Source organism: Cnephaeus nilssonii (genome assembly GCF_951640355.1).
Source record: "Cnephaeus nilssonii genome assembly, chromosome: 4".
Taxonomy (NCBI): domain Eukaryota; kingdom Metazoa; phylum Chordata; class Mammalia; order Chiroptera; family Vespertilionidae; genus Cnephaeus; species Cnephaeus nilssonii.
The window spans coordinates 32,702,397-32,725,730 of record NC_137075.1 but is presented as its reverse complement, the minus strand read 5'-3'; the positions used below and the strand labels follow the sequence as shown (position 1 = coordinate 32,725,730).

Below are 23,334 nucleotides of genomic sequence, written 5' to 3'. Positions count from 1 at the left end.
GGGCTGGGGTGGGGGGAAGAGGGGGGTCAAGGGAGGTTGGCTGTGGGAGAGCACTGACCACCAGGGGGCAGCTCCTGTGTTGACCACCTGCCCCCTGGTGGTCAGTGTGCATCATAGCAACCGGTCGTTCAGTTGTTCAGTCGCTTAGGCTTTTGTATATATAGATTATTAAAAGAACATTTTAAAGACCTAAACAAATAGAAAGACATTTCATACTCATGGATCAGAAGGCTTAATATTGTTAATATGGCAACAGTCTCCAAATTGATCTACAGATTCAACGCAATCCCTATTCAAAGTCCAGTTAGCTTTTTTTGCAAAAATTTACAAACTGATCCTAAATTCATATAAAATTCATATAAAAATGCAAGGGACCTAGAATAGTCAAATAATCTTAAAGGACTCACACTTCCCAATTTCAAAACTTATTACAAAGGTAACATAGTATGGTACTGGTATAAGGACAAACATAAAGATAGACCAATGAAATAGAATTAAGGAAGAAATAAACCTGTACATTTATGGTCAATTAATTTTCAAAAAGGATTCAAGATAATTCAATGGGGAATAAATAGTTTTTTTAACAAATGGTGGAGGGACGACTGGATATTAAAATGAAAAATAATGAAGGTGGAGCCCGATATCACACCATACACAAAAATTAACTCAATATGGATCAAAGACCTAAATGTAAAAATTAAACTCTTAGTATAAAACATAAGCATAAATCTTCATAACCTTGTATAAAGCAATGGCTTCTTAGATATGATACCTAAAGCACAAGCAACTAAAGAAAAATTAGATACGTTGGACTTCATCAAAATTAAAAACTTTGTGCTTCAAATGATACACATCAAGCAAGTTAAAAGACAACCCACAGAATGGGAGAAAATATTTGGAAATCATATATTTGATAAGGGACGTGTATCCAGAATATAAAAAGAATTCTTACAACCAATAATAAAAAGACAAATAACCCAATTAAAAATGGACAAATGATCAGAATAGACATTTCTTCAAAGAAGATATACAAATGGTCCATAAGCACATCAAAAGATGCTTAACATCACTAGCCATTAGGGAAATGCAAATCAATATCACAATGAGATACTAATTCATACTCACTAGGGGGCTACAATAAGAAGACAGATTAAAGCAAGTGTTGGCAAGGCTTTGGAGAAATTGGAAGCCTCATTCATTGCTGGTGGGAATGTAGAATGGTTTATCCTCTTGGAAAACAGTCTACAAGTTCCTCAAATGGTTAAACAGAGTTACTATATGACCCAGCAACTCCATTCCTAGGTACATACTCAAGAAATATGAAAACATACTTCTCCACAAAAGCTTGTATACAAATGTTCATAGAACTATTCACATCAGCCAATAAGTGGAAACAACTCAAATGTCCATCAACTGATGAATGCATAAATAAAATGTGGCATATCCATACAATGAAATACTCAGCAACAAAAAGGCATAAAGTTACAATACATGCTACAGCATAGATGAACTTTGAAAACATTATGCTAAGTGAAAGTGCCAGTCACAAAAGACCATATATTGTATGATTCCATTTTTATGCAATGCCCAGAATAGGCAAAGATTAGTGGTTGCCTAGGACTGGAGGTGAAAAAAAAAGGGGGACTGCTATTGGGCACATTCCTTTAGAGCGTGATAAAATTGTTCTAAAATTATGATATTTGCACAACTCAGTGAATATACTAAAATGTATTGAATTATATGCTTTAAATGGGTGACATATATGTATTAAATCTCAATAAAGCTGTTAAAAATTTACTCAGTATGTATGTGCAAATGTTATGATTGCCAGTTTATGATCTTGTCTTCTTTGCCAACACTAGTTGAGTCCTAGAAGAGTTTTATAAAGATTTACTGTACTGCTAACTCCAAGATTTTCTTGTAACGAAATGGCTGATAAATATTTAATAATAAAAAACAAAACAAGGCAGTGTAATTTGTCATTGATATAATGCATAAGAACAAATTAAATTTCAAGTTCCAAGGAAAGGAAAAGCTTATTTGTGACCTAACTTGTGAATTTGTTGAAATGGAAACTTTTCCTAATACAAATCCTGACAAATGGTACAAAAACTGTTGGTTAATTGACTGAGTAGGCTGTTAAAGCACCCTGAGCTTGCATGCTGGGCCTGAAGCAGCAAGTAAGTGTTAGAAATAAAGGCATGGAGACTGGATTCCCCTTGCCTTCTTCTTCTTGAGTCCAGCAGATGATTTAGAAACCAGGACTTCCTCACCCTGGCTGCTGAGATATAGAGGTTAGTCCTTCCTTAATTCCAGAAGGCAGCCCCAAGTCAGAACCGATTTCTAGTCCTAAATCCGCTCTGCAGTTGAGGGCAAATTCAAAACCTTCATTTGCTCTTGCGGTGCTTATTTCCTAAGGCAGACAAAGAGAACGACTCCTACCCATCCAACTTGCTTTACCTGTGAGAAGCAGGAGTGAACTGACACAGTTGACGAGTGTTGGGAAAATTTGAGGTAGGACATAATGAAATATGCATAGGCTGGGTTTGAACCAAGTTCTGCTGTGGACCTGTGTGACCAGGGGCAAGTCACCTAAATCTGAACCGGCTTCGTTATTTGTAAAACGTGCTCCCTTTCATGTCTCCAAACTGGTAGTGATGAGTGTTGGGGCGGCATCGGGGGGCGGGGGGGGGGGGGGGGTGTCTTTCCGTAGCGCCCTCAGATGCGCACGAAGAGGGCAAGTGTCCTGGTTGTCCGTGTCTAAACCCTGGCTCCGGCTTCTCTCGCCCAATTGTCTTATTTACAGATAAACAAAGTTCCATGGTTACACAGAAGGACGGTCACAAAACCCATCCAAGAGCCTTGGGGTTTGTGAGCAATTCGTCACGACCAGCTTTGGAGCAGCCGCAGGCGACAGCAGCTGCACAACGTGGCCACCTCCTCGGAGACAAGCGGAGGCCCGCCGCCTAGAGGCTGGCTCAGGCCCCGCAAGGGAAGCGTCGTGAAAAGCCTCTGGGTCCTGCGGCATCCCGGAGCCAATACGCTCTCCGTTAGCTCTGCTAACTCTTTTTTTCCATTGGGCCTCTGTAACTGCCAATCAATCATTTGCCCAGTTTTTATTGGTTTAGCTTCGATCATTCTACTCAATTTACTAATCACATGTTTCTTTCCGAAAACATCTTTACGTCATTAGCTCCCTTCCGGATTTAACCAGTTCTTCTATTCCATTGGCTGGCCCCAGTCCCTCGTCTAGTACATCCTGTTCGAGGCGGAAGTGAGAGAATCCCTATTCCTATTGGCTTAGATTTGCAAGCGGTGGTTGTCCATCAGTCTATCAACCAGGAAGTACGACTCCGGAAGGGGCGGGCTTTGTGGCAATGGCGGCGCCGGTGTCTACGGTGTGTTCTCATTCTCTTTCTCCGGTTGCTATCGTGGATGCTTCCTTTACCCTAAGTAACTCAGGGAAACCATTGGCGCGAGGGAAGGGTGGTGATGAAAGTAGCTTCAGGGAGGCAGCCTCCCTGGCACAGCGTGGGGAAACGGGGCTGAAATTACCGCTCCTCACCAGTAACCTTTGAGGGGCTGGCCGGCTAGCAGGCAAGTTGTGAACAGGAGTGGGAAGGCCGGAAGTCTGGGGTGTCCGAAGGAAAGCGGGGGCCTTTCCACCTCATAATCCTGAGGGAAGAATGGCTTTTCTTTATTCTCCCTCCTATAGGAGGTGCTGGAGTCAGACCTGCCGAGAGCGGTGGCACTTTTGAAAAACCTCCAGGAGCAGGTGAGTAATATCACCCTTTTGGAATAGATTAATCAGCGATTGACTTTGACTTCGTATACTTCACCTCCAAACTTTGTTGATTTGGGAGCATATATTTGAATGCTACCAAATGCCATAAAAGCAAAATGATTTGATGAAGCCCTTTTCAGGCTACAATGAAAAGTAATTGACTTCTGCATCCAAAGGAATACAGAAAACTTAAGAAAAAATTATCTGAATCCGTTTCCTTTATTCTTATAGTTAAGGAAACTGATGCTGGGAAAGGTGATGCGACTTGCTTTTTGGATGCCCAGCTAGTACACATTTATGTAGTTCTGTGCATTGTAAGTTCAGCCGTTACAGATAAAGGTATAGTCCCCATGGCTTCCCCATGCTTTGGTAAGGTGATTTCTTTAGCTTTAAGAAGAGGTGAAAAGTTTTTTCTACCTTTTGAAGAAGTATCAGAAACCATCCCTCTTTATTCTATTCCAGAACTGAAAAGAAAATACTGTACGTTGAACAGTGTTTAAGATAACTTTTAGGTGGCATTGTTTAGCTTTTGCCCTTTACAGCTTACAGAGATCACTTGATGTATTCTAGTCAGCTGTTTTATTTGGACTAATTTCAGGTAATGGCTGTAACTGCACAAATTCAAACTCTGACAAAAAAAGTTCAAGCTGGAGCCTATCCTACAGAGAAGGTAAGACATACTTTAAGTGTAAGCATCCCCTGAGTTGATGTTCTCAACAGTTCTTTCATGATAGGTTTATTGAATGTCTTGTATACTAAGTTGCTGGAGCTTTAAAGACGAATAAAGCCCAGTTTCTGTGCTGAAGTCTAGCGAGTAAGACAGATCAAACTAACAGGTATAAGCAGTAGCAGCCCTGTTGCAGAGTCATGATGAGTGCTGTGCAAGCCGAGGAGAAAGATTAAGTAATTGCCAGAGGAGCAGAGGAAGTCAGGGAAGGCTTATCAGAGAAGGTAACAGGATTGTGAGGAATAAATAGGAGTCAGAAGTACAGAAAGAAGCAGATGTGTAAAGGCACAGGGTCCTGAAAGCATGGTGATATTCTGGGAGAGGAGCTAAGTCCTTTAGAGAGAGAGAGAGTGTGTGTGTGTGTGTGTGTGTGTGTGTGTGTTAGGGGTAGGAAAAAAGACTGGAAAAGGAGTGATTGTGAGAAGTCTTGTCAACTGAGGAGTTAACTATTGTGTTTCTTCTAATCCAAGATGATGCTGTTAATGGAGAACATCACTCATTTTATTTGTTTTTGTTTTTTTTTAATCTTTTTTTGTGTTTTTTTTTCTTTTATTCTTTTTTTAAATCTTGTTTGTTTTTGTTTTTTTATTCTTACTCATTTTATATATATTAAGAAAAAATGCTACCTGTTAATCTGTGACATATATTAAAATACTGTTGATTAAAAGATGCATCTTGACTTCAGAGATGTCAAAATATGAAAACAGTGTGCATCTTAAAATTGAAAGATGGTGGTTTATAAGTTAACGTCTTATAGAACCTTCTCAGGGATCATTTAGTATGGCCAGTATAAACAGAGGGTTCTGGATTCCTCTACTTACTTGAACTGGAAAATCTGGTGTCATCTGTTTTATATATTAAACTTTTTTGCTGAGATAATTATTTAAGCAAAACATACCATAGGTTAACAAAAGTATGAAAATTACTGCAGTAGGATAATAAAAAGCATTGGAGGATTTTTAATCATGGGATTTATTCTTTGGAAGGCAGTTTTGTTCTTTAGAAAGATAGCTAACAGCATTTTAAATTTTTTATTTTTTTATTGATTTCAGAGAGAAAGGGAAAGGGAGAAAGAGAAACATCAATGATGAGAATCATTGATTTGCTGCCTCCTGCATGCCCCCTACTGGGGACCGAGCCCACAACCTGGGCCTATTCCCTGAGCAGGAATCAAACCATGACCTCCTGGTTCACCGGTCAAGGCTCAACCATTGAGACACACCAGCTGGACATAAGAGCATTTTTAATATATTCTCTTTGTCTTTTCTTTCTCATCATTAAATTTTGTTCTTGTCTATTTTTATACTTTCTGATTATTTTTTTTAATCTGCTTTTTCTTCCTTTTTTGTGTTTCTCTCGTGCTTGTAACTCAGTTTGCACTTGGCAGTGCCACGCATGTCAGAAGAGCCTACTTCTCAAACTCTTGGCTGTCTTTATTCTGGGTACCATGCTTTGCTTCAGTTTAATGCCTTTTTGAAATGGGCTGCCAGCATGTATCTCAGATCACTATATATTTGTTTATTCATTGAGCAGATATTTAGTAGCTTATCACCAAAGACTTTTACTAGGTGTTTTATAGGTTACAAAGTGTTTTCATGTTACCTTATTTGCACCTCATAATTGCTCTTTGACATAGGAAGGAAATAGTGTTCATATTACAGATGAGGAGACTGATATTAGAAGGTTAAGTGACTTACTCAATATTTGATTACTGAATACCTAATTCAAAAGTTAAACTCAATTTGTCTGCCTTTAAATCCTTTGCTTATTCTCCTGTACTACACTAATGCTGATCTTAAGAGCTTATCTTGTTAGACTGAGTTTTAATCCCAGTTCTATTCCTATTACTGTGTAATCTTAGGCAGAGTATTTAACCTGTTTGATACAGGTCTTCCTAGAACAAATGACATTGAAAACACAACAATCCAAAGCCTATGGGACACAGTGAAAGCAGTCCTGAGAGGGAAGTTCATAGCATTACAAGCCTACCTCAAAAAACAAGAAAAACTATCTATAAATTATCAAACTCTACAACTTCAAGAATTAGAAAGAGAGTAACAAGAAAAGCCCAGGAAGGAGAAGGAAGGAGATAATAAAGATCAGAGCCCTGTCTGGTTTGGCTCAGTGGATAGAGCGTCAGCCTGCGACTGAGGGGTCCCAGGTTCAATTCCGGTCAAGGGCACATGCCCAGGTTGCGGGCTCAATCCCCAGTAGGGGGCGTGCAGGAGGCAGCCGATCAATGATTCTCTTTCTCTTTTTTTTGTATAGATTTTATTGATTTTTTACAGAGAGGAAGAGAGAGGGAGAGAGAGTTAGAAACATTGATGAGAGAGAAACATCAATCAGCTGCCTCCTGCACACCCCACACTGGGGATGCGCCCGCAACCAAGGCACATGCCCTTGACCGGAATCGAACCTGGGACCCTTGAGTCCGCAGGCCGATGCTCTATCCACTGAGCCAAACCAGTTAGGGCCAATGATTCTCTTTCATCATTGATGTTTCTATCTCTCCCTCTCCCTTCCTCTCTGAAACCAATAAAAATATGTTTTTTAAAAATAAAATAAAGATCAGAGAAGAAATAAATGAAATAGAGACCAAAAAAACAATACAAAAGATCAATGAAACCAAGAGCTGGTTCTTTGAAAGGATAAACAAGATTGATGAACCTGTAGCCAGGCTCACCAAGAAGCAAAGAGAGAGGACCCAAATAAACAAAATCAGAAATGAAAGAGGCGAAATAACAACAGACCCCACAGAAATACAAAAGATTGATATGGCTCTTCCTAGGACTATGGATTTTCTCAGTTTTATTTTATACAACAGTGACTCCTTTTTTAAAAATAACTAGGTTAAGTCAGTGCTAACACATTGTACTTTTTTTTACTTAAAAGAATAAACATATTTGTTCAATTTTCTGCCTGTAAATATAATAAACTTTTAATTTTAGAAAGTTTGGCAGATACGTAAAAACACAAAGAAGAAAATTAAAAGTTTTATATAATCACTGTTCTAAGACAGGGGTCCTCAAACTTTTTAAACAGGGGGCCAGTTCACTGGCCCTCAGACCGTTGGAGGGCCGGACTATAGTTTAAAAAAAACTATGAACAAATTCCTATGCACACTGCACATATCTTATTTTGAAGTAAAAAAACAAAACGGCAAAAATACCCGCATGTGGCCTGCAGGCCGTAGTTTGAGGACACCTGTTCTAAGATAACCACTAGGGTACATTTTTTTGGAAATTTCTTTTATTATAAAAGTAATACATGCTTGATGAAAAAACAGTTTCACAGTATAAGCACTCCATTTCTTCTTTTTTTTTCTCATTTTGCTCTCCAGGGATAGAAGTTGTTAATTATGTGTTATTTTCCAGACATATTTTTATACATATAAAATGTATGCATCATACTCCCCCATTTTAGTTGGAACCATATTACACACATTTTCTTCAGAGTGTAGAAAGTGTTGTGATATGAAACTAAATTAGTATGATGAATTATGTCAGTATGTATAGATCACTGTTTTTACCTATATTGTATAATTCCATTGTATGGGGATAAAATCAGTAATTGTTTTTAATTAAATTAGTTTAAAATTCAGCATTATGGAGGCATTTTTTAAAAATGTGTTTTTATTTATTTCAGAGAGGAAGGGGTGGGGGGGAAAAAGAGATAGAGACCTTAATGATGAGAGAAAATCATTGATTGGCTGTTTCCTGCACGCCTCCCACTGGGGATTGAGCCTGAAACCTGGGTATGTGCCCTCACCAGGAATGGAACCATGACCTCCTGATTCATGAGTCAATGCTTAACCACTGAGCAACACTGGCTGGGCTGGAGGCATTTTTTATTGTCACAACTTGAGGGGTTATCAGTGAGTAGCGGCCAGTGATGCTGCTGAGCATTCTCCAGCACCTAGACAGCAGTCCACAAATGATCTGTCCCTAAATGTTAATAGCTCTGAGGTTGAGAAATCCTGCTGTAGTTATTTTGGGGATACTTTATTGATTTTCTTGCTCTTACTGTGTTTTAAAAGGGCTCTGAGCTCTGCTTCTCTCTTGTTAGCATAATTTTCTCTGTGGCCATTTCAGGTACAGCCACCCCCTTGAAATTACTCCAGATATCTTATATGAATTGATTGGGAAAAACTTGAACTTGGAAAAGATTGTCCTGTTTGTCCTAGGCTCTCCTCCTGATTCTCTGGCTAAAACAGAGTTTGCATCACTTATTGTTTTGTTTAACTCAGGGTCTCAGCCTCTTGGAAGTGAAAGACCAGTTGCTGCTCATGTACCTTATGGATTTGAGCCATCTCATCCTGGACAAAGCCTCAGGAGGGTCTCTTCAGGGACATGCTGCAGTTTTGAGACTGGTGGAGATTCGCACGGTATAAAGTATTTGGCATCTTAGAGTCCTAGGTTTCCAAATCCTGAACTCCAGGACGGTCACACAATAGCTCTCATTTAAGTGAATGTTCTCATATTTAAGTGAGGAAACCAAATGAAAGATAGTATTTTTCTCTTCTTTGGTTCTAACTTTGTGCATATGCTAATTAAGTGCTTTATCTGGCAACTTAATATAGGGACTCTGGTGCGTGCTTAACTTTGGGAAGGGAATGTGATCCTTTCTAACCATGTTACAGGTTTTGGAAAAACTTCGTCCCTTGGACCAAAAACTGAAGTATCAAATTGACAAACTGGTCAAGACTGCAGTGACAGGCAGCCTCAGTAAGTGGGAGAAGCTGTAAGGTTATGTGGATTCCATCATAAAGTCCAAAATCTTATAAAATCTCTTGGGGGCTTTTTATGTTTCAGGTGAGAATGACCCACTCCGTTTTAAGCCTCATCCCAGCAATATGATGAGCAAGGTAAGGGGTTGTGTTATCCTGATTTTCCTGAATAAGCCTGAATGAGCCTCGTGGTGATCCTGGATCTCCTGGGATTCTCTTACTACTCTTGATTCCCAGCTTGTGCCTTACAGTGTTGAGTATGAGATTTCCCCCTTCTGCCTTTTATTTTCCCACCTCCCCAGGGTATACCAGGTTTGGCTTTTCTAAACACTTCCTAAGTTAGTGAACATTATATTCTTTTTATAGTTGAGCTCTGAGGATGAGGAAGATGAAGCAGAGGAAGGACAGGCTGGGGCTTCAGGGAAGAAATCTGCAAATGGAGCAGTTAAGAAATATGTTCCACCACGCTTGGTGCCAGTACATTATGGTATGAACCGTGGTTACCACCTCCTCAGTGTGAATTGTGTTTCTTTTCTTTTCTCTGTTCTGGGATAACCTTTGCTAATTTTTATCACAGATGAAACAGAGGCTGAGCGGGAAAAGAAGCGTCTAGAACGAGCCAAGAGGCGAGCATTGAGTAGCTCTGTCATTCGTGAACTTAAGGAGCAGTACTCAGATGCTCCAGAGGAAATCCGTGATGCCCGGCATCCTCATGTTACTCGCCAGAGTCAGGAGGATCAACACAGGTCTGAGTCCTTGTAATTAGACATTGCTTTCTGCGCTGTAGAGACTTGTTCTTGTGCTTTGGATGAATGTGGTTAAGTCTAGTGCCAAACGAACCCACATTATATAGGAAATGGAGTGGAAAACTTGGGAGGACATAGGGGTTTGAAGTACAGACTAAGAACTAGGAAAAAGATATCCCCCACCGCCACTCCCAACTGAGCAAATGCTATATGAAGGAGAATATATGCAGTTCCACCTAGTAGGGCTTTAGCATTCTGGATTTCACTATCACAGCTCTCACTTTAAAGTAGGTTTTGTAATGGCATCAAGAGTACTAGATAAGTTCAGGGAAGAGAAGTAGAAAAGTGATTGTCACTTAAATACAGACTCATTGACTTTGCCCAGTTGATGGGTTTGAGTGAAGGGGCCCATGTAGCTAATCCTGTCTATAGATCTGAAATATAAGAGTTTTCTGATATAATAATAGTTTAAATATTCCAGTGGTTGGGCTGTGAGTTCTTCAGTAGGGAGGAGGGAAATTCTAGCACAAAGGATGTTTCCTTGAGGAAGTTCAGTGTTGAGCATTTGGTATGTCCTTACCAAATACTATATTGCCCTGCTATGAAATCTGTTGAGAACTGTCATAATAAGGGGTGAGTAAATGTCTGGGCCCAGGTTCTGGGCTGCAGCTTGTGTCTTGTGGACTGAGCATGTTAGAAACTGTGTGTTTCTCTGACAGGATTAACTATGAGGAGAGCATGATGGTGCGTTTAAGTGTCAGTAAGCGAGAGAAAGGACGACGAAAACGTGCAAATGTCATGAACTCACAGCTTCATTCTCTCACGCACTTCAGTGACATCAGTGCTTTGACAGGAGGAACCCCTCATCTTGATGAGGTGAGGTTGTGATACAGTGGTGGGAGGTGGCTTTCATGCTTTCAGACAAATATATGTGGGGCTTGTTGCTATGGGAAACTGGGGAAGAGATACCAACACTTGTACTCGCACTGCCATTCCTTGACTTCTCCATCTGTCTCCAGGATCAGAATCCTATTAAGAAGCGGAAGAAGATATCCAAGAAAGGTCGGAAGAAAAAAGGTCAGTAAATGGCTAGGAGTTAGGTGATCAAGTGCAGGGTGGAGAGTATGAATTGAGATGCCAGCTTTGAATTTGCCATCCTAGGTCTTACTAAGCCCTATAATATCTCTTCCATGCTGGTCATTAATCTCTTTAGAGGTGGGATATTATTTTTCTTCTTTCCCAAGCTGAAAATCAGCATAATTCACAGAAGAGATTTCTGGATTGTTTCTCTAAGCTCCCACACCTTTTCAGGCTTCCTTAAATAAAACTATTAAAGTGTCACTTGAAGAAACCATTATCCCACTTCAATTTCTTCCTACTTCTAGTCTTTTGTCCTGGGAGGATATAGAGTAGTGCCTAGTGGCCTTCTCTTTAGATGTCTTTTTGTTCTGTTCCTTCAGCTTTTCCAACTGTCCTTTTCCTCATTCTTGATTTCCCTTCCTTTCAGGTTTTCGGAGGCGGCGGTGATTGTGGGTGTACATATTTATATATTTTTTTTGTCATCCTGGGATACTTCCAATGGCACTGTATGTAGGTTCTTTTCCTCGGAATGTATTGTTTACTCTGGACATGTGGAAATCTGTTAATAAAACTGATTTTACTTATGAATTGAAGCCCCTATTGCACATGTATGACTCATTTGCTGGGCGTGGGGTATTTTAGGTGAGAGGGCAATAAAAGGGAAAGATGAGGTTTTGGGGGGAGTGGGAGAAGTTTGGCTCTATATAGGTGCTTTTTGTTTTATAATAGAAACTAGAAATTGGTTATTTAACAAAATAAATAAATAAATGAGCTCTGGCCAGTATTGCTCAGTGCTTAGAATGTTGGCCCGTGCACCACAGAGTTGTGGATTTGATTCACAGTCAAGTACCTGGGTTGCAGGTTCGATCCTCGGCCTGTCAGGGCTTGTGCAGGAGGCAACCAATTGATGTATCTCTCTTACATACTATTTTCTCTCTCTCTCTCTCTCTCATTCTCTTTTCCCCCAACCTCCCTCCTTCCCTCCCTCCCTCATACTCTCTTTAAAAAGCAATGGAGCCCTAGCTGGTTTGGCTCAATGGATAGAGTATCAGCCTGCGGACCAAAGGGTCCCGGGATCAATTCTGGTCTAGGGCACGTACCTTGGTTACAGGCTCCTCCCCAGCCTGGGCCCTGATCTGGGGTGTGCAGGAGACAACCAATCGATTTGTTTGATTTGTTTCTCTCACATCGATGTTTCTTGCCCTCTCTCTTCTATTCTCTCTAAAAGATCATTAGAAAAATATCTTAAGGTGAGGATTAATTTAAAAAAAAAAAGGCAGTGGAAAAAATATCCTCCGGTGAGGATTAAACAAAAATTTTGAAAAATTGAGAGATTAGCGTATTATAGTCAACTTTTCAACTCATGTTGTCCCAAGTTCCTGTGATACATAGATTTTAAGTTTTTTAAATGTATTTTGCTGGCCACCAGGTGGCATCAGTGGTTCAGAAAACCTTTTGATGCTTGACTAATCAAAAGCAAGATAGAACTTTTCCTCATCAGTCAGTTACTCTTGTCTGCATTTCTCTGGATGTTTTTCTTTTCTTTCTAAAATGGCATGAACGCAGGGCTGATCTTAGCTCAGTTATTGAGTTTATCTGGAGAGAACAGTGAATGAGAAGACTAGAGTATGATGAATCTGTATAGTCTTGTGTTTTTCAGCCTCTTTGGCCCTCCTTCAACTAAGGCCTCAGTTTACTAGTCAGTAAAGGCCAGCCCTTTTACAAAGAGCTTGCAAAAGAATGCCAGCAAGCAGGCAGAAAGAAAGTTCCTAGCTTAAAGACCAAAGAAATGAAAATCTCACAGAATTATCTGCCAAGTCAGGAGATGGATGGGAGTTACATATCTGAGATCTTATATTCTTTTCAGAGAATGACCTGTTAGTAAGAGATCCCTCAGGCCTTGGATAATAAAGTGAAAAGAGGAGTGGAAAGCGAGAAGTTGATTCTGTAGAGTTAATTCATTGTAGTTTAAGGGCATGGGGTCTCATGAACATCTAATTTTCAAGTCTGGCATTCCTGGGCAGCATCATGAAGAGGGATATAATTTGGCTCATTGATTCCTATGAATTGGGATCTCTACTGGTCTGATTGGGGCGGGGGCCTGTTTTCAGTCAGCAGCACCCTGGTAGAAAGTAGTTAGGAGACAGCCTGGTAATGTTTTCTGTTAACTCTGTGATCTTGGGTGAATCACTTAACATCTCTGGTCTTTAATTTTCCTCAGCTGAAGAATGAATGTGTTAGACAATCTCTGAGATTCCCTCCAAACCAGAGAGCCTAGAGCTGTTTCTCATGGATGACACCAAGATGCTCTTACTTCTGGGGCCTCTTTTAGTCCCTGGTAGATCTGAGAGAACCTGACATACCCAGGGCCCTCATACTTCTATTTCTTTGAGTAAATCTAAGCAAAGAGGCACAAGAACAGATTTAGAGATTCTTTTTCCTTTCTGGTTGAACTAACTCGACAAGAGGTTCAGTTAAAAAATGCTTTAGGACTATTGCATTTGCTTCTGATTTATTAAAATTTTTGGATTATGGGAACTGCCAAGGAAAAGGAGGTGCTTTCTCTTTTTTTTTTCTTTTTAAAGATCTTTCTTGCCCTAACTGGTTTGGCTCAGTGGATAGAGCGTCAGCCTGCGGACTCAAGGGTCCCGGGTTCGATTCCGGTCAAGGTCATGTACCTTGGTTGCGGGCACATCCCCAGTAGGGGGTGTGCAGGAGGCAGCTGATGTTTCTCTCTCATCGATGTTTCTAACTCTCCCTCTCTCTTCTTCTCTGTAAAAAATCAATAAAATATATATTTTTTAAAAAATATCTTTCTTTGTGTTACATCCTGAGCTAAGTGCTTTACACTTAATCCTTACAAAATATGTCATGTCTATATTACTAGTGAGGAAACTGAGACACTTAGGTTATTTGCCCAAGGTTACCAGGCTAATAAGTTAGAGAAACAGTGCTTGTGGAACTTAGAGGATGGAGGACTTCAAGTGTCCTATGATTTATGAAAGTCTTCAGAATTTTTGATTTTTTCCTTTTTAAAAAATAATATTGGTAGGTAGTTTATAACCTCAAGCTTCCCCCTCTCTGCTGCTCATTTCCATTCAGGCCTTACTTTCAAGGAAACCACAAGTTCCAGACATTGTTCTGGCCTCTTGGTGGTATAGCAGTGAACTGAATAGACAAAAGTCCCTGTCTTCGTGGATCTTACATTAATTCAACCCAGTCTTCTAACTCAGAACATCTTGTTATCCCTCACCTAATAGATGACAGGCATTATTTGAAAGAGGTTTTCAACAAAGAGTTGAATAATTTCTGAGAATATTTGCTCTGGTATCATCAAACAATGTTTAGAGTACATTGTTCACAAAGTTTTACATGGATTTTCAGTGTGTAAAACAAGCATAAGGGAGGTTACTTTCGTTAAAGTGAGAATGAGGGGTCCTGGAGCTCTATGTTGTCATGGCCCTCTTTTCCCAAGATTTCTGAGGAGCTCCCATGTTTCTTTAGAACTCCATAGAATGTAGTTTGAAAACCCCTGTAGTAGAGCAAGGGAACTAAGACTTAGGATTTGAGGTTTTCTTTATGGCCATTGTTTTCCTTCTCATTCCTACTCATAAATTGAGTTCTCTGATCATTGAGACCACATGAATGTCAGGTTTCCTCAGTACTAACAGCAGATGATTCATTTCTAATGCTTACTAAGTAATGTCCATCGTTAATGCACATGAGCACCTGTTCAGTTTTATCATGTGATAGTAAAGAGTGTTGGCTTTGTTCTGGACTAGTAATTGAGCACCTCTGCTTTAGTATTTACATCTTGAGGGGGTGGGGAAGAGGGTTTGACCAAGACCTATTTTTGCCTTTGAAGCTTTTGTTATGACTTTATGAAGGCTTGTCTGTCAGGAGTTCATGTAGTCTTCATGGAAACCTTAACTAGAAAAATACATTTTGTCTGTAAGGAAAGGGTGATGTGATTGAGTCCGTTTTCAGCACCATGGAGAGTTCAAAAATCATTCCTTGTTAGGGGTTGGTGGAATGTGCAATCCATAGAGCTGGGTGTGTAGACCTGCCCTTTTGCAGAGCTCAGTTTATCTGCCCAGTCTCCAGTTATGATTGGTACAGACTGAGTGAGAGTCAGCAGCAGTCCTGAGTGTCCGCATCCTCCCTGGGACCTGTGAGATGTGTAAACTTCAGATTCATGTTTAGAGTTATCCAAGGATTTGGTCAACTTAACAGAAGCATATGAATGAAATCCTGCCTTCTGCTCTGTTGATAATATTAATATAATGATGCACAAGGTTTTTTAACAGTCCTTGAGAAAAACTCTCTGTCTCCTGTTCTCTTTTGCTTATAGACCCTTGAGAAGACAGAGTTGCTTTTTCATTCCTTGGGCTCAGCCTCTTTTTCTGCCTCTGCATGGAGAAAAGCATCATTGCGCTGGCTCTCTGCCCAGTCTTGCTTTTGTATTTCCTTGATCTCATTGTTCAGAGGGTCTCAGAGAAACCCCAAGAGCCATGCCTTTGCATGTTTAAGCTATTGATGCTTTTGAAATAACAGAGCGTCGCCGTGTAAGAAGTGTATTAAAGGTCTATCTTGAACAAATTTGGGTCAATAGGTGGCAGTAGTCACCTAGTCCCGAGGCCCTGACACCCCCTGAACACAAGCACATTTGATGGCCATTATATTTAAGGTTGTGGGAAAGGAGGTCACATTGCAATGAAAATGAGGGAAAGGCAATCCTTTTTGTTGGAATCCAGAATACTGAAATGTACTGGATTACTTGTGAGGGTGTTGGAGGGGGGAGATTGCTGTCAGCGGTGAAGGGCATGGTAGGAAAGAGCAGGGCCTCAGGATTGGGGGAGTGCCATGTGGGTGGAAGGGCTTCTCAGAGCTAGAGTAGGACTGTTAAATGAGGACCAGTGCTAAAAGAATAGAGTCTTAGATTGGGGGAGTAGAGAGATGGAGAGAAGTGGAGGAGGGAGAGGCAGAGCTGTGTGAAGGGACCCTGGAAAGGGTGGGCTGTGGTGGGGAGGACTGCAGTTAGAGGGGGAGGGGTAGGCTGCTGCAATACTGAGCCTATCTGATGGGGGGAGGGGAGGAGGAGATACTGGTCTGTGCTGCAGCTGCATTGGTTCCCCTCCCCCACACTTTCCAAGGAGCCAGAGCAATGCTGGCAAATCTGTCTTTATGTATTTATTATTATTAAAAATGTGAAGGATCCTTCCTCCCTGGAAGCACAACAAATATCACTGATCACATTTCTCTCTCCCCTCCCTCTGCAGAGCTTTTGCATTCTTTCATTCTTTCCACCCTACCCCTCCCACCCTCAGGTCTGTTTGACTGGTGGGGGGACCCTTCCCTTCCTTCCCCGAGCTTGGTGGCTCCCTGGGGGTTTCTAATGATGGTTGAGGGTTGCAAGGCAGTGCTGGGAGGAAGCAGCTGAATGAGGGGCGTCCATTGCTCCAGGAAGGGAGCTGTACTCCAGCATCCAATGGGGAAAGGAAATCACTTGGAAATAAAGATGAAGTCCTTTCTCCAGCTAATGAAAGAAGAAGCAGGTGCACACATTTTTTTCTGAACCCAGCATTGCTCCCTTTTCAAACCCTTTTTTTTTTCTACTGCCTGAACTTTGAGGGGGAAACCCCCTTGCAATGGAAAAAGCCAGGAGTTCTCTGTCCTCCCTCCCTTACCTTGTTAAGTCCCTCTCCTCCCAGGAGAGCCATATATAATTTATTCTTCTAGCTTGTGTGTTGTGTTACTGAGAGGTTTGAAGGGCAGAAGCCATGGCTTCTCCCTCCCGACCTGCACCCCAGACCCTCGTGCCCAGGTGGGGGCCTCTTTTGTTGCTGCTTGTAACACCTTCACCACGCCCATAGGTGGTGCTGCTGTCGCTCTGCATGCAGGGTCCTCCTCTCCAGCACCATTCCTCCCCACCCCCTGGCACCCTCCCCCTAGCCCCTGCCCTCTTCTGCCTGATTGTTATTCCACCAACGTCTCCTCTACTATTCCCTTCCTCAAATTAATTTTGTGGTGCTCTTTTTCCCGCAGTGCCATCTTCTTCCCCTCCCCCCTGCTCCAGCTCTTTTGCTTTCTGTCTCTGTTTCTCTCTGCAAGATTCCCATCTCACACCTCAATCTAAAATCTATACTCTCCCTTATTCCCTTTCGTTTTCTTTAGCTCTTCCACCTTTGGCATTTTACAGATGACTCCTAATGAAAAGGGGCTGTAGGTGAGAGTGGGTTAGAAGAGAACAGGGTGAGGGGAACTTCAGGGTCAGTGTTGAGGGCTAGGTTAGGGAAAGATAAGGCTCTGTGAGGTAAATGAGTGGAGATGGGGAAATAAAGGAATCCTTTGCTGTCCAAATCTATTCAGTTCCTGGATTTGGATAGTGAGAGTTCAGCTGGCAAGGGACATTGTGTTATCTGAATTTATGGCATTTCATTCCACACGCTGGGAAAATGGGAGGTAGGGAGTCACAAGAATTCAGAAAATAAGGGCTTCATCCAAAAACTTTTGGTTTCGATTGCTAAGGATAGTTCTGCTTTTATTGTCCTGTATTTTGAAGACGGGAGGAAAACCATGCTCTAAAACCTGTTCTGTGGTTTCTCTTGAAGTGTCCTGTTACTGATCTTTTGAGTACTCAGAAGGTTCTTGCTGGGGCAGTTGTAACGCTTGATGGGCACCCTGGCTGTCTGGACACTGCTGAGCCCAATTCTGGCTGCAGGACCTTAGTTAGCTCTTGTAGCCTACCTCCCCTGTTATTCCCTGTCTGTCCTTTATCTCAGCCATGTTTACATGGTTATCCCACTCAACCATAGCTCCCTTTATTGTTTAGTCTTTCCAGAATGTAGCCCAAACTCATCAGAGCATTACCCTACCTCTTTCCCCACTTTGCTTCCTAGTTTTATCTGGAGACTGCTAATTGTGTGACCAATACAACCACTCAGCTAACTCGCCTGTGTTGTGTGTGTGTTTTTTTAAATATATTTTATTGATTTTTTACAGAGAGAAAGGGAGAGGGATAGAGAGCTAGAAGCATCGATGAGAGAGAAACATCAATCAGCTGCCTCCTGCACACCCCTCACTGGGGATGTGCCTGCAACCAAGGTACATGCCCTTGACTGGAATTGAACCTGGGACCCTTCAGTCCGCAGGCCGACACTCCATCCACTGAGCCAAACCGGTCAGGGCTCGCCTGTGTTGTTGATTGTAAAATTATCAACTTCTAGGATGGCTAATTTTCTCTTATTGAATTATTTTTATGGATTAGTAGCATCATAGTAACTCCCTAGATGATAGTGCTGAGTCTTTGCTTTGGAATTGTCTACAAAATGGACAGTGTCTCTTTCCTTTATTCCCTGGTGTGTTTTCCTTAGCTTAAGTGGCAGCCCCAGAATGACTGGCTTCCATCTCCCTAGCATATGTGTGTCAGGGTTGACTTCTGGATTGTGAAGAGAGGTAAAGTTGGCCTGCCCAGCAGGGCCCTGGAAAGAGCCACAGTGAAAAATGGGCGAGGACACCAGACCCTTCCCTTTATTTTATTATCTGGGCCTTTACGATGCCTGTGAAACCTCTTTTGTCTGCCGCTCCTGCCTTCCTAAGGTGTGTATATTGTGGAGGCACATGGGCCTGTGTCTCTTTGTTTCCTCAGCCGGTTTTCCTACTGCCCTTTTTAGAGACCTCTCTTGTCCTATTCAGGGGGCTCTGGTTAGGGTCATGGACTCATGTAATAAAGACAATGGTCCCTGTTAAGGTGCCTCTCTTAAAAGCAAGGCACAATAAACAATTGTTGCAGTGAATGGTAGGGCTTTCCAGCGTTAGTGTTTTTCTCCAGAAGAAGCTTATAAAGTTTTAACTCTTTCTTTGCTACGTGCTGTAGAGCTGTAGTTAAAATTGGTTGATTTTTGTTTTCTTCTTCTCAGGCCCTATGAGGGGAGTGATTTAACTAAAATTGTGCAAATACATCATTAGCAAAGCAGGCATTAGAACCTTTATCCTCTTGGACATCTAGACTTTTTGTTGACTACCCCTGGGAAACCAGTGTTCCCTTTTCATCCCCAGGGTCACTGAAGCTTACAGCCAGCAGCAGGCCAGGCTCTGTGTCTAAGACACCGTGTAGGCCTGCTGAGGGGGAGCATCGGCAGTGGGAAAGGCAGGGGAGGGATGCAGGCGGGCAAGGTACCTGGCTCACTGGAAAGGGGCCAGCATTCCCCTCCAGTGTCACACCGTCCAGCCTATCGGAGGGCTGAGACCAGTCCAAGGTGGAGAATTTCTAAAGCCCTGGCTTCTATTTTCTATTTCAGATTTAGTTTGACTGTAATGCTACTAATAAACCCCTTCTTTTAAGCCTTTTCCCCTCAAAAGTATCATGAGCTGGATAGCACATGGACATGGTGGTGGATGCTGGAAATTCTGGACTCTGCTCATTTGCAACGAACTCTTCAGTACTAGGACCACAAAAATTAACGATTCCTCTATGGAACACATATTTCCTCCTACTACTAGTGCTGATAATCCTAAATCTTACAGAATTTCTCTCAAGTGTAAAGCCATCAGTGTGGCTATATGAATAAACGTTCTTATAGTTTTTATTCATTAAAACCTACACTAGAAAATAAACTTCAAAAGCATTCATATATTTCCACTTTGACTGAGTCTGTAGCAACTTAACTCTGAGAACTGCTTTGTCTCACCTGCCAGCCTTGGGTGTAGCCCCACAGGCGAGCTCTGCAGAATAAAAAGCCCTGCGTTCCTACTTCCTCTCCCAGTTTTGATTCACTTACTGCTAGCTCTTGCATGAGGCCCTAGGTGGTAAAGAGATCAAATCAGAATTCCTAGCCAGGAAAACCCTGTCTCTCAGCTACAATGACCCTTGTCTGCCATTGCATTCAGCTCTGTGGCAGTTAACACCAGAAAGCTTCCTCTGGCTTCACACCCGCCTCTCAGTTTCTTTCAGTCGAGTCTTATGTAATCTGTCGCTGATGGCAGACTTCCTTCTTGCCCTCCTCTCTTCCCTCCCAAGGCTTTAAGCTCCAAAGCTTCCTCGTGCCTCTCACCGAAGGGGTGCTTTCTGAAACCCAGTCTTTCCTCTCTTTCTCATCTCTCAGATTCTTAAATCAATCCCCTTATTGATGTATTTCCCTCAGAGACACCCTTAGACAGTCAGCTGGGTCCTGCTAAAAATCCCATTCCTCACCCATCTCCCTGTTGGAGCTCCTGGAAGCGGATTCTGCAGCCTCCTGTCATTCTAGCCTCCTTTTCTGTTCATTCGAAAGGTTTTCTCCATTGCTTTTGATAAATTCCTGGTTTGGTAGAAATATCCAGTATTTAGGAAGATCTTGCAGGTTGAGTTCCCTGTCACCGGCACTTTAGTTGACCCTCAGAAGGATCTGCTCCTACCCCCTCTCTGCATGCTGCCATCCCCCGCTCTGCCTGGCCTAGGCTGGGCGGGATCCTTAGGGGGAAGTCCTCTGCACAGACACTCCAGCCCTCTTTATCCATCTTGGCAAACAAAGCATGGCTCTCCCCCTGACTTCTCCTCTTCCCTCTCCATTATTTATTTCTTCTCCTTCACCTTCTCCCACTGCTCCCTTCCCTTACGTACACCCTTCATCCTCTTCCTTTCAATCTCCTCTTGTCCACTTGCTCACCGACGCCCATCTCTGCCCACTCCTGCCATCCCCGCATCTTTCATTTTCAGTGGCCATCTTCCTCATCGCCTGCTCATGGGTGGAAAGAATGGCTGCAGAGTGAGTCTCTGGTTGTGAGAGTAAGCTATCCCTTTTTCCCAGAGGATCAGTGGCTATCTTTTCCCATCTTGTTTTCAGTGGTCCTTAGGAGTCAGGGAACCCCAAAATGCTGGCTTGCTTTGGGGATGAAAAGGCTCTCCTCTTCTTCCAGTGTTGAAGAGGAGAGGCGTCATTCGGTTCCGATGCCCGCTTCTTTCACTCTTTCTGAGTGTGCGCCGGTCGTGTTTCTCCCTCCTTTCTCTCGTTTGCTCCCTCTTTCTGTCTCTCCTCAGTACACAGCAGCGGCAGGACTGAATAAGTCTGTCTAGAGGCTCTGCCAGTCTATGCCCCTCACTTTTGCCCCTCCCCCGTCGCTGTGCGTGCTGTTGGGGGGGAGGGGGTTGGAGGATGGTGGCATGGTGCCAGCCAACCCAGAACCATCTGTGGTGCCTTCTGCACTGAGGCGGGCTCTCTCTCCCACCATCCTCTACCCTTCCTCTCCCATTTTTAATTAGCTGCTGAATTAATTAAATCCCACATGCTAATTAACATTCCTACGGGGAAGAATACCAGGTCAGAAAGTAGGGGGTGGAAAAGCAAGGCTTCTGTCCATTTAGAATAGGAGATTTAGGGTGGGAAGGTAGGGGGAAGGGGAATAAAAGATTGACGAGGAAAGAGGGATCTAAGGGTGAAAGACACCAGAGAGAAATATGAAGAGACAAAGAATGGAAATCATGGAGAGGGAATCTATTAAAAAGGAAAATAATTAGACTTATTAACATTGGAGAAATGAAAGTGTCTTGAAGCCTCTGAAGATTAGAGGCAGAGCTGTGGGTCTCCAACATTAGTATGCATGAATAACCTGAGAAATAATGACACAGAGGATGCTAATTTGCTACCTTGATTGTCTTCTGTAGAAATAAATCTCAATTTTAATAGGAGTGCTTTAGGTTAGAAATGAAGGAGAACTTCCTCCTTGCAAGGCCAAGGCATGCTCTACTGGAGGAACTCTTTGGGAGATAAATTCCTATCTGTCTGGAATGGTTAAAGTTTGCCCAAAGCCAGGGGGAGTGCTGAACTTTGAAGTTGTGTGTGTGTTTTTCCCTAGGTAGACAAATATTAATCCTTAAGTGTGTACTGTGTCCTGGAGAACCAAGAAAATCCAGGATGGGAAAATTCAGGATTCATTTTCAGTTCCTTTATCTTATTGTTTTCAGGGTGAACTCTGAGTTTGCTCTTGGTGGTCCTGTCAACTTCTTAGGGATGAATCTTCTCCTCAAATCAGTTCATTGCTTCCTGGGAGGTTTAGAGCACTGATTCCTAGCCAGGACTTCAGAAAGATGACTGTCTGATGGCTGGCAAGGCTTCTGTCCTTGACTGGGATGGGGAGACCAGAGAATGGCTGGAGTTATATATGGAGCAGAAGAAGGAGATTGGGGTGTGGATTGACAAGTGTATAGCTGTCACCAAGGATTCCTTTAAGGTCACTGAGAAAAGAGGGACAGCTTGCTTGTCATGGCTTTTCTCTTCTGAAAAGAAAAGAAGACTATATTCAGTACAGATCTAAACTCTCCCTGTCTAGCCCTTCACTAAGACTGAAGTCTGGGAGGAGTGCATTAGGTTAGCAGAGCCTCTTGATGGCAGCTACCCCAGTGTTTCCCAACCTTTTTTAGTTTGAAGTACACTAGGAGCGAGAGCTATCTTGTCTCTACCCCTAACCACCATTCATTTAGATAGCATTCTCTGCCATTATTCATACTGAAATATTAATTTACTCAAAAAATAATTGCACTTAACTGCAGAGCAGAATATCATTAATAAAAGAACATTTATGAAGTACCTACTGTCTGCCAGACACACTAGGCATTCATTAGGTTTAGATAAAAAAATAAGAAATAAGATAGAACTATATCTGAGGGGTTTATATTTTGATTCAGGAATAAAAAGATGTATTCAATAAAGTGCAGTAACTCTGTATATCTGCAAATGTGCCTGAACTTCTGTGGCACTTATTGCCTGTGTTGCTTTTGTGCCCTCTTATATTATTACTTATTCTTTCTTATGTAAGTGTCCTACCTGTCCACAGAGATGGTAGCTCCTTGAAGGCAGAAACTCACGTCTTAGAATGGTTTATACATTTCACTAGCCCAAAGCTTTATGGCTTACAACTATTCAACTGTGCTGATTAACATACAGCCATATATCAGGGAATAAATGTTGCTTCAGAATCGGTGACAGACTAGTAATGGCAAATATTTGTCCTCTGAAGAGAGCTCTTATTTTTTAAAGTTACAAAAAGCATGACGGAGAGTAAGATAAATTATTTGATGAGTAAAGTAGGTCACTAAACAGGATAATGGTGCTTAGGCTCCTCAGTGGGATTTGAAGCCAGGTCCTAAAGAGGGACCAGAGCTCAGGAGATGGAGTGGAGTGTAGGAAAAAAGGTCACAGGCTTGTTTTTAGATGTACTGTATTTCCTTTCACTTTTTTTAATATGTTCCATTATCTTTATTCATTTAAAAATTTTAGATTCAACTATAAGCATT

At 42.0% G+C, this 23,334-nt stretch overlaps 1 protein-coding gene across 2 annotated transcripts in view; it reads left to right on the top strand.

Moving 5' to 3' along the window:
* The first annotated feature begins 3,363 nt into the window (after positions 1 to 3,363).
* The window catches only part of NGDN (neuroguidin), a 29,375-nt gene continuing 9,404 nt past the window's right edge, over positions 3,364 to 23,334 (top strand). Inside the window, exons 1-11 of one of the 2 annotated variants that reach the window (XM_079768975.1) lie at positions 3,364 to 3,398; positions 3,716 to 3,775; positions 4,383 to 4,454; positions 8,758 to 8,895; positions 9,151 to 9,235; positions 9,323 to 9,375; positions 9,604 to 9,724; positions 9,815 to 9,983; positions 10,703 to 10,859; positions 11,003 to 11,060; positions 11,491 to 11,656. In XM_079768975.1, the coding sequence (XP_079625101.1) occupies positions 3,378 to 3,398; positions 3,716 to 3,775; positions 4,383 to 4,454; positions 8,758 to 8,895; positions 9,151 to 9,235; positions 9,323 to 9,375; positions 9,604 to 9,724; positions 9,815 to 9,983; positions 10,703 to 10,859; positions 11,003 to 11,060; positions 11,491 to 11,510 (954 nt within the window). In that variant the 5' untranslated portion in view covers positions 3,364 to 3,377 and the 3' untranslated portion in view covers positions 11,511 to 11,656. Of the gene's footprint in view, positions 3,399 to 3,715; positions 3,776 to 4,382; positions 4,455 to 8,757; positions 8,896 to 9,150; positions 9,236 to 9,322; positions 9,376 to 9,603; positions 9,725 to 9,814; positions 9,984 to 10,702; positions 10,860 to 11,002; positions 11,061 to 11,490; positions 11,657 to 23,334 lie in introns of those variants that run through there. The other variant, XM_079768974.1, reaches the window with a different exon arrangement.